The 16020-nt window shown below is 34.9% G+C and overlaps 1 protein-coding gene across 3 annotated transcripts in view; it reads left to right on the top strand.

Moving 5' to 3' along the window:
• LOC136036251 (inactive dipeptidyl peptidase 10-like) overlaps positions 1-16020 on the top strand; it is a 209248-nt gene that overhangs the window by 139324 nt on the left and 53904 nt on the right. For all 3 annotated transcript variants that reach the window (XM_065718370.1, XM_065718368.1, XM_065718371.1), the window contains one exon: positions 6355-6584. In XM_065718370.1, the coding sequence (XP_065574442.1) occupies positions 6355-6584 (230 nt within the window). The remainder of the gene's footprint in view (positions 1-6354; positions 6585-16020) is intronic.

Genomic DNA, 16020 nt, shown 5'->3' with positions numbered 1-16020 from the left:
ACTTGTTTTCTTTTTGTTTAATTTCTGTACGTTTTTGAATTAATGCATGTTTTGATCTCGGCTCTCCGCACATAAATAATTAAACGAAATTTGCATATTAATTTTTTTGGGCTAAATGGCTTTTTCATAATTTTAATCGCAAGATTTAGAGAAAAAAGGAGTGAGGGAGGAGGCCTAGTTGCCCTCCGATTTTTTGACTACTTAAAAAGGCAACTATTATTTATAATTTTTACGAACGTTTTCATAAGTAAAAAATATACGTAACTTACGAATTAAATTACGTAGTGAACTTCTATATTCGTATGTTTTTATTGCGTATATGAAGGGGCTCACCCCCTCGTCGATACCTCGCTCTTTACATTAAAGCTTAAATTTTGTCCCAATTCCTTAAGAATGACCCCTGAATCAGAAAGGCCGTAGAACAAATAATTGAAATTGCTAAAAATACCCTTAGCGTAAAGAGCGAGGTATTACGAGGAGGTAAACCCCTCATATGCGTAATAATTTCTGTTCATTTTAAGTTTTAATGCTGCCTCTCACTTTCAGTAGAAAAAACTTTTCATAATTATTTTTTCATTGTTTTTTAAATAATGCTAGAAAATCCTGCACCCCCTCCATTGAAATTCTCTTCCCTCATGAGAAGTTCCTCCATGGAAAGATCTTCCCACGAAGCCCCCCTCAAATCTCCCCCCAAAACAAAAAAATCCCCCTGAAAACGTCTGTACACTTCTCAGTAACCATTACTATATGTAAACACAGGTCAAAGTTTGTAACTTGCAGCCCCTCCAACGGGCAGTGTGGGGGAGTAAGTCGTCCCCGAAGACGTAGTCATTAGGTTTTTCGACTATGGTGAGTAAAATGGCTATCTCAGAATTTTGATCCGGTTACTTTTGGGAAAACGTAAGCATGGGGGGGCCTAGGTGCCCTCCAATTTTTTTGGTCACTTAAAAAGGGCACTAGAAATTTTAATTTCCGTTAAAATGAGCCCTTTTGTGACATTCCAGGACAACTGAGTCAATATGATCACCCCTGGAAAAAAAACAACAAAAAAACAAAAAAAAATAAATGAACACGCATCCGTGATTTGTCTTCTGGCAAAAAATGCGAAATTCCACATTTTTGTGGATAGGGACTTGAAACTTTAACAACATGGTTCTCTGATACGCTGAAGCTGATGGTGTGATTTTTGTTAAGATCGTATAACTTGTAGAGGGTGTTTCCCCTATTTTCTGGAATGAGGCAAATTTTCTCAGGCTCGTAACTTTTGATGGGTATGACTAATCTTAATGAAACTTAATAAATTTAATAAATTTAAAATCAGCATTAAAATTTGATTCTTTTGATGTAACTATTGGTATCAAAATTCCAGTTTTTAGTGTTTCGGTTACTATTGAGCCGGGTCGCTCCTTACTACAGTTCGTTACAACGAACTGTTTGAAAAGGGATTGTATAAAAGTAAAATGCTATTTAGTCATTTTACCAGAAAGCAGTAATGTCAGCCAAAATTACAAAAGCTCGATAATTTTGGTCGAAGATTCCTTTTGAGATACTTATTTAATTATTTAAGACAAGACACAAGATGTTCAGCCTAACTCAAATAAAGGAACTACTGGAGGAAATGTACCCGGGGAGTATGACCCCCCCCCCGAAATGTTTTTCTGGCTCGTAACAACGTAACAAAATGGATATAAATATATTCTTATGTGATTTGTTAGTTTTTTGTTTACCTCCTCCCCTCAAAAAAAAAAAATCCCCGAGTATAACACCGCCGAAAAAAAAATTCTGGGTATAGCCCTGCTCTTAGGGCATAACTTAAAACCCTTACCCCCAGACTCTGGGGTTAACTCATAATTTCTATCGGATACATTTGATGAAAATGCGACGTGGGGGTGGCTGCACTCCGATCACTCTGACTCTCAAAAATGGCATTAGAGCTTCTGATTACTAATACAATGAGCCCCCCTCCGAAGTTTTATACCACCACCCTTTCTATAAAAATCTTATATGCCCCGAGGACGTAGATTACAACCCTTACCCCGGGGGATTGGGGGGTGTCTTCCTCAAAGACATAATTTGAGGAACTTTCAACTACGCTGAACAAAAAGGTTATCTCAAAAGTTTGACTGGATGTGTTGGGGGAAATGATGGGCGTAGGACAGGGGCTGGTCGCCCTCCAGCCACTTTGGACTATTAAAAAGGGCACTATCCCTTTCAATAACCAATCGAATGACCTTTACAAAGCATCTAAGACAGCTCCTTCTATACGAAGTGCCCTGTTCTAGCAAACCAAAAAAAAAAAAAATAAAACTATAAAAAATAAATAATACATTGTACTCACATGCCTCTTTACCTAGGTAGGACTTTTGCGCTGCATATGATTTCGTTACCACGAACTGTTTGACAGGTCGAACCATAAAGCTTAATAAGCATAACGCTTATAGAAAATTACTTCAGAATACTTCATAGCCTGTACTTTTGAGTTTTTTAATCTGATATTTTGAAATTAATTATTTGTTTTTCTGGTTGCGAGCTAAAGTTTCCCAATTTTTATAGTTTCTCAAATCGAGATAGTTTTGCCTAATTTTTCATTTTTCAAATGTTTATATTTTATTTTGCTTGTTCATGTTAAAATCTGTGATGTTATTATAAAACTATAATGAAGGATAATGAAGGATAAAAAAGGATAATTTAGGCTTGTACATTAAGGCCAATATTATATTTACATTTTGTGAATCATTACAAATGGCGAGTTTGTTGATTTTCTTTTTTCTTTCTTTTCACTATCCAAGGGCTCCAATGTCTGACCTCTGTGATGTCAGCAAATTTTTTTAATTTGAATTTGTTTTCATAAAAACCTGGGGCCTCATAACAATGCTTGTTGTATTCCTTACGCTATCTTAGTCAGGACTGCATTGACACGAAGCCTTGGGACTTAACTTTGCCTTCATTTGCAGACATGGCAATGTGTAGCTCTGAACAAAGACCAACGAGAAAACCAACAAAATATTTTAAATTAAACAAAAAGAAATGGAGGTAATTCAGAAAAGTTTTACTTGTTAAATAACCGAAATACTCTTATCAACTTCTATCTACTGAATCGAGTGAATTTTTTCTTTTTGTATCGAATAAATTATGCTCTAATTACTATTCAAACTTACTAGGCAATAGCTATTCGAAAATACGGTGCAAAACTGAATTATCATTGAAAAAAAGAAGAGAAAAAGTTGATTCTCCAAGACGTTTGCTTAGTCCCACTTTTACACTCCTATACTAGTTTATATGCTTCCCAAAGACTAGTTTTTAATTTTCCTAGTTTCCGAAAACAACTTGCTGTGAAATTTCAGTTTGGTCCCATTTAGAAATGATTGTTTCCCCATATCTTGGATGTTTTATCAGTTACTATGGAAACAAAACGTATTTCATAGATTCCAAATGATACCTGACAATGTAGGTAAAATTAAACTGCGATGTATATATTTTTTTTAATCTACCTAAAGCTCTGATAGAGCCGAATTTGCTTCTTATGCCTGGGTATAAAAATATTTGAGAATAATATATTTGGGAACAACGAATTCTTTTGTCTGAGAAAATTTTTACTGAAGTATTCTCAAACTTTTGTATATATCCTTGAGACTTTGTACAATCCTTTTATGACTTTATTAAAAAATTATTTTCAAAAACATTTTCCACAAAACAAGTTTTCTCAAGACCAGAACATAATTTGTAATAGTATACAGTAGTCGTATTGCCTTTTAATCAATAGAATATCCCTCTCATCAAGTCCTGGAATATTTTATTTAATAGAATTGCTATGACATTGCCGATATATCCTTTTGATATTCTGTATAATCATATACATCTTGAAATTTTCATCTCAATGCTCTTAGCCTCACAAGTAATTGATATAGAAGTAGTAGTAGTAAATGTAGCAGTGATATTAGCGTTAGTGGTAGCGTACACATATTGCCTTTTGGTAAGATGACCTTCCCCCTTAAGCTTTCTCTGAAAGTTCTACCATAATACCCAAATCAATTTTTGAGATTCATTTTTTGACAATCTGCATGCACATAGCGTCTTTTGATTTAGCTCAAACTTAGTGTGGTAATTTTAGTAGTGGTAGCAGTAGTAGTGGGGGTAGTGTTAGTAGTAGTGGTAGCATACAAATATTGCCTTTTGGATCATCGCCCTTATAATTTCCTGAAAACTAGTGTATTCAGTCATTCCTGAACTATGCCCTTTTGACAATCCATATACATTTAACTTTTTTTGATAAAGTACAACACTCCCCTCAACGTTCTCTTAAAGGCTTACCTGAATGCCCCTCATTGTTTTGGAAAGTAAAGTCAAAACATGCATTTCTCAATAATATATAGTATAAGTAAACAACAAATGAATTGCCTAACTTACAGCCATTGCCCTGATGACTGTGGGGAGGTTGACATCCCCTAAGGCATAATTACTGGCTCTTCAAATAATGCTAAAAAAATAGCTTTCTTAAAATTTTGATTGGATTTCTTCTGGAGAATGATAAGGTTGGGAGGGGGGCTGGTTGTCCTCTATTAATTTTGACTCTTAAAAAAGGCACTAGAAATTCCCATTCCCAATCAATTAAGCCCGATATATGATACGACCAACTGTTTAATAAAAAATCTTATATATCCTGAGGCATAACTTATAACCCCTGCCCCTGGGCTCTAGGGTGTTGTGTCCACCTAGAAGACATTGTTTTAAAATCTTTTGATTATTTTGAACAAAAATGGCTATCTTACAATTTTGATCGTGTGCGTTTGGGGAAAAGAGGATGAGAAGGGGGGCTAGTTGCCCTCCAATCACTCTGACTCTTGAAGGGCAGTAAAACTTATGGTTTTTAATCCAGTGATTCCCCTCCGAAATTTGTAGGACCACCTTTTCTATTGATACCTTAAATGCCCACGGGGCATAATTACAAACTTTCTCCTGAGGGCTGTGGGGGAAGGGGGCCAGTTGCCTTCCAGTCACTTTTGACTATTAAAAAAAGGCACTAATACTTTGAATTTCCCACCGAATGAGCTTCATTTGAAGTTTCTACGAAGCATAAGAAGTGCCCTGGTCTAAAAAAAAATAAAAAAATAATAATAATACATTTTTTTGCACATCACTCTTTGCTTAGGCATTGCTATTGTGCTGCCTATTATAGAAATATTTCAAATGCCTTTCGTTAAGTGTCCCAATTTTTTTGGAATTGATCACCAAAACCCACGTATTTACAGTTTTGGACTCACAGCTAATCTATTAATTCAAGACCTTCAGTACCAAGATCTCGTCAAAGGTTGCCTCAATTAAAATTTGTGATTATGTCTAACAGGCATGGAAGGAACCTAAGCCTGAGTGGAACCTGGTCTGGAATAGTTGCATAATACACTTTCTTTTTAAGTGGTCAACAATCAGAAACTCAAATATCTTTCCAAAAATGATTGACACAGTCACTGGCCTATATAATGAACATGACGATTTTGGTATATTCTTCTTCAGAATAGGGCTAATCACTCCAATGCATAAACTATTGGGAACGACACCAACGTTAAAAACCATTTGAAAGAAGTAATGCAAGGTGGTTATACAGGAGGTCACTTGCGGCAATTAAATGCTCAGCACAAATATTGTCGGCGCTAGCCGAGAATTTCTCCGTTCTAAGCTTCAACACAGCCTCCTTAATAACAGACGGTGTTATAACATAGAATTTGGCTTTTGAAAAGAATCAAGCAACGAAGCCATCTCACTATCAAAAGACATTTCTACACTGCAGTTGGGTTTTAAAACCTGACTTTTGAAATGGGCCACGCTATCAGACTCCGGGATGCTATCGGCTCCTTCCTGGTTCTGCTTCTCAGAAAGAGGACGATACTTCCAAATGTAGTTAGGGTCATTTACAATCTTCTCGGTAGTTAATCTTCTATTAGCTAATTTATCCCTAGCAAATCAGTTTCTACTAACATAGAAACCGATCGGTTTCTACTAACAACTAACATCGGTTTCTAGCTAACATTTTTTTTTCATTACCTATTCAGTAACTATAGCCTTCTAATTAAAATTTAACAGTTCTTTTTCGACACGCTGTTTTAGGCTTAGATGCATCTAGTATAGAATTTGATTTGAAAGCAAAACGTTGAACTCAACTTCTCTTCATACCGGCACGGATCTAGGGGAAAAAGGGGGAAATACCGTGGAAGCCCCCGCCCAAAAAATATTATCTTACGCTGTGTTCAAGGGGGAGAGAGGGTATTCCATAAAATCAAAAAGGCCAGGAAAATGCATCTTTGACCTGTTTGACCTAATGACTGTTCTTTTGTCTGTTAATTGGTCTTCTTGTTACAGATTCACACAGAGAGAGCACTGAATGGGGGATGGGTAAATCTAAAAAATCCCCCAATGTTCAGTCGTGATGGTTCACATTTACTTGTTCTCCTTCCTCTCAATGAAGGGTCAGAAGGGAGATTTACTCACGTTTGCATTATCACAGTTACAAGAAACCGCTTAGCTGCGCTTACGTCTGGAATGTTTGACGTGATTGAAATTGTCTCTTGGGACGAGACCAATCATGTAATGTAAGTATTTTTCAAGGTAATAATTGCTTTTTAGCTTACTTACTACTTATTGAGACGAGGCACAGGCTGTTCCAGCCCGACTCGGCACGAACAATGGTTGACGTTCCGTTGTCAACACTTCAAAGTAATACAAAATAAGATCCTTATATGCTCGTTATGTGGTGAGTTGAATTTGATGAATTATCTCAAAATCATTTATTACAGTTAACAGTTTGACTGTAGCGACTTGTCTACTATCGTCCATTGTATAATTGCATTAATTTTTTTTTTTTTTTTTTAATTGAGCTTTTCCTTTATCCTGCTTTAAGTATTTTATATGGTTGCGTGGTTTTTGTTTCTTTTCAGACATGTAAAAGTAAAAGAATCATAAAATACAATACGTCATAAATTTATTTGAAACATAGGATTTTTCAGGGCTCTAACCAATCAGACGGTTTCCTCATGCACATTTGGTGCTTCGTGTGGCCTAGGCACCCCTCACATCCTCTATAGCATAAAATCAAAAAATAAAGGTGCCAATTTTAAAGTTGAAAGTTAAAAAAAATTGCCCTAGGAAGTAGTGACAAGTTCAGTTCCAGGGATATTTACCCTGAATTGTGCAAATAACCCGTATAAAATAGGGTTCATGCACGAATTATTTTACTTGTATGATTAAGTATGATGATTGTATGATTGTATGAGTCCTCATTAGGATTCTTGTGCCCATGCTTCCTCCACAAATGCTGGTATATTAGTTATCATTATTATGATGTTGCTGATAAAATGCTTGTTGAAACTGCTAAATTACGTTTTAAAATTGTTATTAAATAAAAAAAAGTTTTTTTTAACTGCAAGTAAGGACGACATTAAAAGTTACGAACAGAAATTATTCCGTATATGAAAGGGATTGTCCCCTCCACTAGACGCTGCTCTTTATGCTAAAGTTTGACTTTGTCACAACTCTACTTTTTAAACAATAAAAAAAAAAGATTATAGCGTAAAGAGTGAGGCGTTGCGGAGAGGACAACCCCTCTCATATACGGAATAATTTTTGTCCGTTTTAAGCTTTAATGTCGCTCCTTACTTACAGTTAGAAAAACTTTTTTTATTTAATTTCTGAACGTTTTTGAATTAATACGTCTTTAGATTTTGGCTCACCGCACATGAATAATTAAAACAAAATTTTCATGTCAATTTTTTTGCTAAATGGCTTTTTCATAGTTTTGATTAGATAATTTTGATAAAAAAAAGAGGTGGGGGAGGAATCCTAGTTGCCCTCTGATTTTTGGTCACTTAAAAATACAACTAGATTGTTCTATTTATTGTATGAACGTTTTTGTTAGTAATAAACATACGTACCTTACGAATTAAATTACATAACGAACTTCTATATTTGTGTATTTTTATTCCGGATATGAGGGGGTTTGCCCCCTCGTCCATATCTCGCTCTTTACACTAAAGCTTGAGTTTTATCCCAAATCCTTAAGAATGACCTCTGGATCACAAAGGCAATAGAATAAGTGGTTGAAATTACTAAAAATACTTTAGCGTAAAGAGCAAGGTATTGTGGAGGAGACAAACCCCCTTGCATACGCAATATTTTATGTTTGTTGTAAGTTTTAATGCTAATCATTACTTCCAGGTGAATGAAAATTTATTTGTTTTCTCATTGTTTCTTTAAATAATGCTAGAAAATCCTGCGCCCCCTTCATGGAAATTATCTTCCCTTTTGATAAATTCTCCATGGAAAGATACTTCCACGTAACCCCCTCTCCCGACTCACCCCCACGCCAACGCGAAAAAGTTCCCCCGAAAACGTCTGTACACTTCATAACAACCATTACTATATGTAAACAATGGTCAAAGTTTGTCACTTGCAACCCCTCCCCCGGGGACTCTGGGGGATTAAGTCGTCCGCAAAGACAAAGTTATTAGGTTTTAAACTAAGCTGAACAGAATGGCTATCTCAAAATTTTGATCCGGTGACTTTAGGGGAAAATGTATGCAGGAGGGGGCCTAGGTCTCTTCCAATATTTTGGTCACAAAAAGGGCACTAAAACTTTTAACTTCCGTTAGAGTTAGCCCTATCATAACATTCTAGGACCACTGGGTTGATATGATCATCCCTGGGAAAAAAAAAAACCAAAAAAACACGCATTCGTGATCTGTCTTCTGGCAAAAAATACAAAATTCTACATTTTTTTGATAGGAGCTTGACACTTCTACAGTAGGGTTCTCTGATACGCTGAATCTGACTCTGTGATTTTTGTTAAGATTCTATGGCTTTTAGGGGGTATTTCCCCCTATTTCCTAAAATGAGGCAAATTTTCTCAGGCTCGTAACTTTTGATGGGTAAGACCAAACTTTATGAAACTTATATATTTGAAATCAGCATTAAAACGTGATTCTTTTGATGTAGCTATCGGTATCAAAATTCTGTCTCATGGAGTTTCGGTTATTATTGATCCGGGTGGCCCCTTACTACAGTTCGTTACCACGAACTGTTTGATTTAGCTATCAATTTTCAACGCTTTGGACGATATAGAATTGAAAAGACAAACAAATTAGTAACAAATATTAATGTCTTTTCAAGGAAGCAAGCGAAAATTGACTGTCACAAGACACAGGCGGATCTAGAGAAAAATCTTGGGGGGGGGGTTACTGGACCAAGGGCGCCAATATGATTCGAGCTTAATGAATGGGGAGTGTAGATAACGCTTTCGTCAGGCCAGTTCGTTTGTGTGAATCTGGTTGGTGCTTATGTAAAATGACAAAGAAAACTCTTTGAAAGCCAATAATATTTTCTTATAGCAGTAAAATACTTATTTACAACAGACGCGATTAGATTCATTGATGAATAAATTACTATGGCTTCATTGAGACTTTCTGAATGAAATGGCCAGACTAATTTTTTTTTCTTTGATTGATTTTTTTTTTTTTTCATTTTTTTAGTTATTGAATAATTTATATTTTTCTCAAGACTCGTCGACAGTAAATTGACAGTGTCTAGGAAAAATTATTTTTCTGAGTTAGCTTTTTTTCTAAGCGAATTTATAAGGTTTCATTAATTCTGTTTGATCAGTATATTTATCTCCAGCGCTCAATCAAGTCCTAAATGACCAATACTGAACATTACACTCGTTAGAACCAGTTAGGTCATTTTTCTTTGTAAAATTCCCCTTTAAGCAGTGAAAAATAAGAAAAATATTCTCAAAATACACCCTAAGTAGAGATACAGCGTTTTCTTTTGATGATATTGTTCATATCAGAAATGAATGGTCTTGGATGTTCTGCCTTATCTAAATTTAGGGCTTTTGCCGAAACACGGTCAAAATAATGTTTAAAAATGTGCTTTAATAATTTCTAACTCAACCCAGTAGCGTCCGGCGTTCCCGCCTGGGAACACCTTACTTTAAATTTTCATGACTATCACGGTAGCAACTAGAACAAATTTTAAGCGTCCCTTAAACTGTCATAAGTATCAGAGAAGTTCTCAAATTTTTTCGGACTTGAATTTGGTTTAGTTTGGTTCTCTGGATTTTTTGAGATATGGAAAAAGAAAGTTTTTAGAAGCTATCTGTTTCTAATGGAATATCAGGGAAGGCAAGTGGTTGAAACCTCTTGTTTCAGTGTTTTGTTGTTCTATTATCACCGCTCTTTCAAATCTATGAAAGTATTGCACCAAAATATGTACAAAAAGAAGGATGCAGTATCAGTTAACCAAAAGTTTCCCAACCAGAAAATTTGGGCGTTTTGCAGACCTAAAATTTTCCACATGCTTTGTAGCAGGCGATCACTTCTGTTTTGCAGATGGGTCCCAAGAAATGTGCTTCTATCAAAGAAACTGTAGCTATGGTAGACGAAATAATATACGATGAGATAGAGATTGATAAGGTCATTATCTATTTATCCCCCATAATTTCATGGTAATCATAAAAAAATGGGGGTAATATCGGGGTAGTCAATGACGAAAGGGAGGGAGACAAGGGCAGTAAAAAAAATTCAATAGTCTTCCAAGTTGTCTTGCAGGGACGATAAAGCTCGAGATAATTGATACTTGTGAATCAGCCAGCCTACGTCGACCTAATCAATCTGGGTAGTTTCTAACTTCCAAATTATGTTCGGATAATATAGAAGACATTCCACCAGAACTTCGTCCTAGGAAGATAGTATTATACCCTGCATCTTACACCAGTCAGGCAGCTCAATAAGGTAGGGCATGCGAAATAGCTCCCCCAAATCCCACTCGGCAAACTCAAATATCCAAAACATTTCCCAAAACCCCCTGTATAATATGTCCCCCCTACCGTGACCCATTCTTATCATACCCCTATAAATGACTCCCAGAAACCGTACCCTTAATCAATGGAGCCTTAAGAAAGAGAATAAAAAAATCTTCCAAAAATATAAAAAAGAAAACACAATCTGAAGATGAAGATCTAGCAAGCAAGTTTGATTATATGAATAATTTTTCCTGAAAACGAGGTTTATCTTGTAATTTTATGACGAAATGATTCTTAAACTGATCTTGCGAGCAGTTTCATGGTATATTTTGATCTTGCGAGCAGTTTAAAAAGTATATTTAAAAAAGATTACAAAAATTAAAAAGAAAAACAGAATAAGGGTGCCAGAAATATCTTGGGGGAAGGGTCACCCCCCGACCCCCTGGATCTGTCCCTGGCCTAAATTGCTTTTAACTCTTTCGTTCATCTAATTTCCACCAAATTAGCTATATATTTAAAATAAATAGATATACAGACTTATCACACTAAAACCCTATTGGGCTATTCGCTATTTGATTAGTCACAAACTAAAATTAAGATTTTTTTTGTGGGGAGTGGACAGGGGCAGTTCAAAAAAATTACTCCTTAACATAAATTAATGTTGTAAGTTGTCTTGTCATGTCCCCATTGTTGAAGTCATACCCTAATCGATGTATGCTCCGTATGGTGTATGGTACGGTATGGTGTATGAAAATACACCATACCCTAAATCGACGGGCTCGCAAGAAAGAGAATAAAACAAATCTGCCAAAAAAGAAAAAAAGAAAACACATTCTGAAGATGAAGATCTAGCAAGGAAGTTTAGTTATATGATTAATTTTTCATGAAAACGAGGTTTATCTTATAATTTTACGACAAAATGATTCGTAAACTGTCGTGCAAGCAGTTTCATGTCTGAATCTCTAACAGATTAAGAGCAAAATCTAGGGTAAGGGGGCTGCTGAACCAAGGGCACAAAGTTGACTCGAGGTGGGCACCAAATTAAGAAGTTTATTTTAAAAAAGATTAAAAAAAGAAAAAGAACGAAACAAGTATGCCAGAAGTGTCTTAGGAGGAGGGTTGCCCCTCCGACCTCATGTATCTGTTCTTGGCCTAAATTGCTTTTAATTCTTTCATACATTTAATTTCAACCAAATTAGCTGTATAGTTAAAATAAATAGATAGATAGATTTATTCACACGAGAGCCATATTGGGCAATTCACTATTTAATTAGGCACAAAACTAAAGTTAAGGATTTTTGAGGATGGAAGGGGTATTTTATTAGTCAAAACTTGCCTTTCGATTTCTTGGTATTTTTGAATGTTTTACCAAAATGTCCGGAAATATCCTTCAGTCCCCTTGCACATCCAGCCATCAGTCTTCGTCTCTTATCCATTCCATGCTCATGTCCAGATCTTTTATTTTTATCCATTTTGAACTTTTAGCCACAAGTCTAAAATTCAATATGTCATTGTGAATGTCATTGTCAATGTCATTGTCATTGTCATGTCATTGTCAATTGTGAATTTTCAACAGGTTTTCATGAAATAGGGGAAAGTTCCATGTTCGTAGAAAAGTCTTTGCAGCAATCAAAGATTTATATGCCAATTTTGCAGATATCAACTGAACCGGCTGAAGAAAAATAATTTTGTTCGTTTTAAGTTTCAACTTTGGGTAAATCACCAACGAATAATTGATCAAATTGACAAGTATACTTAAAAAAAGAGTAAAAAAAAGAAAAAAGAACGGACTCCGAATGAGGGTGCCAGAAATATCCTGGGGACCTAAGGCCCCCCTGGATCTGCCCCTATCTCCAGTGTATGTCATTGTTGACGTGTCATTGTTTTTTGATGAAAAGTAGATTAGTATTTTTAGCTTTTTGTAAATACAATGGTGAAAGGAACCACAGTTTAAGGTATGTTTTGTCTTTCATGGCATATCAGGGTTGCCGTCAAGTCAGATAAAACTTTCTTGAGAAGAAGTAAACAAAGGACTGAAAAACTCACAAATTTTTTATTTACCTGTTTTCTTCCTGTATGTTATAGGAGGGTGTATTTTTTATTCTTTAGGCCTTTAGAAAAACTCTAAGGAGGTTGTTCTAAGAGATTAGAAATTATTGTACACAAAGACTAAAAGAACACGTGCTTGTTGATGATAGCGATGCCAGTTTGAAGAATTTATTCAGAGAGTAAGTTAGGTAGATCTGCCTAATCTGAATCCGCCTCCTAATGAGGAGGCGGCCGAGTCTTGCTTAGTTTGAAAAATTAGAATGATAGGTTAAGTGAAACTAGAATATTTCTTACTCATTTTACGACTAAAAAGTTAAAGGTCTCAACAATAATAGTATGGGAATTTTATCCCTCTCTGATTTTCCATTGCCAAGCTATCAGTGGAGGAAAAAAAAGAGGACACATCAGTGTAATCCGTAAAGAAACTCTTATTTTCCTTGTTGTTCAAGCCTGGGGACCATAAGTCTCTTGAAAGAAGTTTTTTGCCATGACGACTCCAATATCGTACTTTTTGTTTCAATCCAGCGCCATTTTTAGGGATTTCAGGCTGTTTTTTAAATTATAATAATTTGTTTTAGAATTAAGAGGTTACAAGTAAGACTAATGGAGATATTAATTATAATTCCTGAATCAGCTACCAGTGGTGATTTTTTGTCACTGACCATTTCTCATTGAAATATGTTTTAATTTTTAGTCGCCCCTTTTTTCTAACCAAATAATCGGTTACTTCGGGCTCGAAACTATCCCAAATGAGCATTACAATTGCAAGTTGAGTGTTCGAACCAATTGATTCGGATAACATTCAAGGAAATTTCATTTTTACTTACCCCTTATTCCTAACCAAATAATCGGTGACTTCGGGGCTCGAAACTATCCCTAATGAGCATTATAATTGCAAGTTGAGTGTTCGAACCAATTTATTGGGACAACGTTCAAGTAAATTGATACAAAAATGAATTAGAACTAAACCAATGGATCCGAGTCGCAGATCAAGTCTTAGATACTCATTAAATTACTTTTATCTTCTGCGACCAGGGAGGCACTGGAAACTTTGAAATGGTTGATGGGTAAAGACCATTAGTATTTGGTTTCTATTTTTAATTGATCTTTACCTTTCGAACTGTTTAGAATATTAGTTGTTTTTTATGTTTTTTTCAAAAATCTTCCTGCTCTTTATTGTCTTCACAAGACATATACCATAAAGATAAGTAGGTTTTTTTTTTACTCACATAAATAAATCCAACTAAGCACCTCTTATATGAAATTATCTTTGTACTCCTCTCTTACCTTATCTGGTTTGACCTGGATCAATAGGGAGCTATGAAAATGTCTTAATGGAAATGTATAATTACTCTTCGTATTAAATAATCTTTTGTTCTTGGAAACAGAGAGCCTTAAATTTACAGAAGATTTCAAGCCGTCATACTAACGAGTAAGATCAATATTATCACCTTAAGGAATAAACAGTTGAATAGGGTTTAAAAGAAAATTGGATGCAGATTTCAAAATTTAAATCCCTCTTTCTCCGTCTTTCACGGTATGGTAGATTTCTATGAGAAATTCTTTGCCTTGATTCTGTTGAGAAAGTGATATATTGCGGAACAGATGTTGAATACTAAATAAGAAAGTTTTCAAAACTGATAGACCAGATTACATAAAAATAAGGATCAGAGAAGCAAGTAAAAGCAGAATTTTCAGAACTATAGATATTTGATTTAAGGTAACTTTTGATCATATTTTGATATTTTTAGTAACTCGGGAGCTGAAGGGCATTCATTTTTCATTTTTATTTTGTATTCATTTTTATGGAAGGATTAATCTTTTAAGATAAGATGGGATTTATTCATAATAAGTAATAGTGCTCTATTTTATTCCTCGAAAGGTTTTTTGGCCTGTAAAAAGATGGAAGTCACTAGCTTAGAAAAAAATTCACTTACATATTCACAGAACGAAGAGAAAAAACAAAGCATAAGTATATAGAACACGAAAAACAAATAGATTAGATAGATTAAATAAATCAAATAAATGAAATAGATCACAATGAATTCTACACAAAAAATGAAGTAAAAATAAAAATTCTGAGAAGCCGAAATTTTTTTTACAATTTTTTTAAACAGCCTAGAAAAGTGGCCCCTTCGAGCTGATTCAGATCTTGTGTTCCATACAATATTACTTGCCTTTGCAGGATTGTAATCTGACTTTACAGAAGGAGTAAAAGGAATTTGAATATGATTTTTTTTTTGTATTAAAAAGATTATGAAAAATTTTGATCCGAGGTAGAATCGCAGTGTTTCAAAGAAGAGTAAAGAGTCGTATCAAAATTTAGGATGAGCAGAAGCAAAGTGTTATGAATATTTGAAGTTAAAGCGAACAGACACACTATAACTGAAGAATTGAAACTCAAAACGAACAGTGGTTAAAACGATTAATCGCATCAAGTATATAGATAAAATATATTAGTATAGATGAATAAGTGAATCCTAACACGAAAAAAAATTAATGAATGACCAAGATAAACTTGAAGTGAACAGAAATTATCACAAACAGGAATTGCACTACCACCCCCTAAGCCTTCTAAATAGTGGTGGTTCTGGTCTCTCTTGCGCCCGAGAAAATTCTGATTCGCCCATCCCCCTTTCTCTGAAAAATTTCAAGCCAAACTGTAACAAAACTTTCATTTATCAACAAAATGGGTAATAAAATTGGGTGTATGGATAAAAAATATCAGGAAAATATTAAAATTAATTAAATTTGGTTTACTTACTTTTATTTTCAAGGAATGCTGATGAAAATATAGGAAAAATGAAAATTTTGGACTCAAATTGCCTATAATTACTGCCAACTGGGCCCTCTACTTTATTCTAATAAAAAAAATCCGAACTTACGAAATAATTATTGCTTTCAGATTATCTATTCGATTTTTTGCATCCCCAAAATTTCCTTAGCCGGGGCAGGAGTCCCCTCTGTCCCCCCATAAAACCACCTCGACTTCTAATTGCCTTAGTGCTATTTCTGCTGTACTGGAAACGATATATATAATGAACGGTGCGATTTTCATTTTGTCAAAAGATAGACAAAAAAAATCATAACAATAATCATGACAACTAAAAAGAACTAACAAAGATAGACTGATTGTTTAATATATAATGACATTATTTTCTGGACATTCAAACAATTTTTATTTT

Source organism: Artemia franciscana, chromosome 15, assembly GCF_032884065.1.
Source record: "Artemia franciscana chromosome 15, ASM3288406v1, whole genome shotgun sequence".
NCBI lineage: Eukaryota > Metazoa > Arthropoda > Branchiopoda > Anostraca > Artemiidae > Artemia > Artemia franciscana.
The sequence above is the reverse complement of the archived record's forward strand: the minus strand, read 5'-3'. Positions and strand labels throughout refer to the sequence as shown.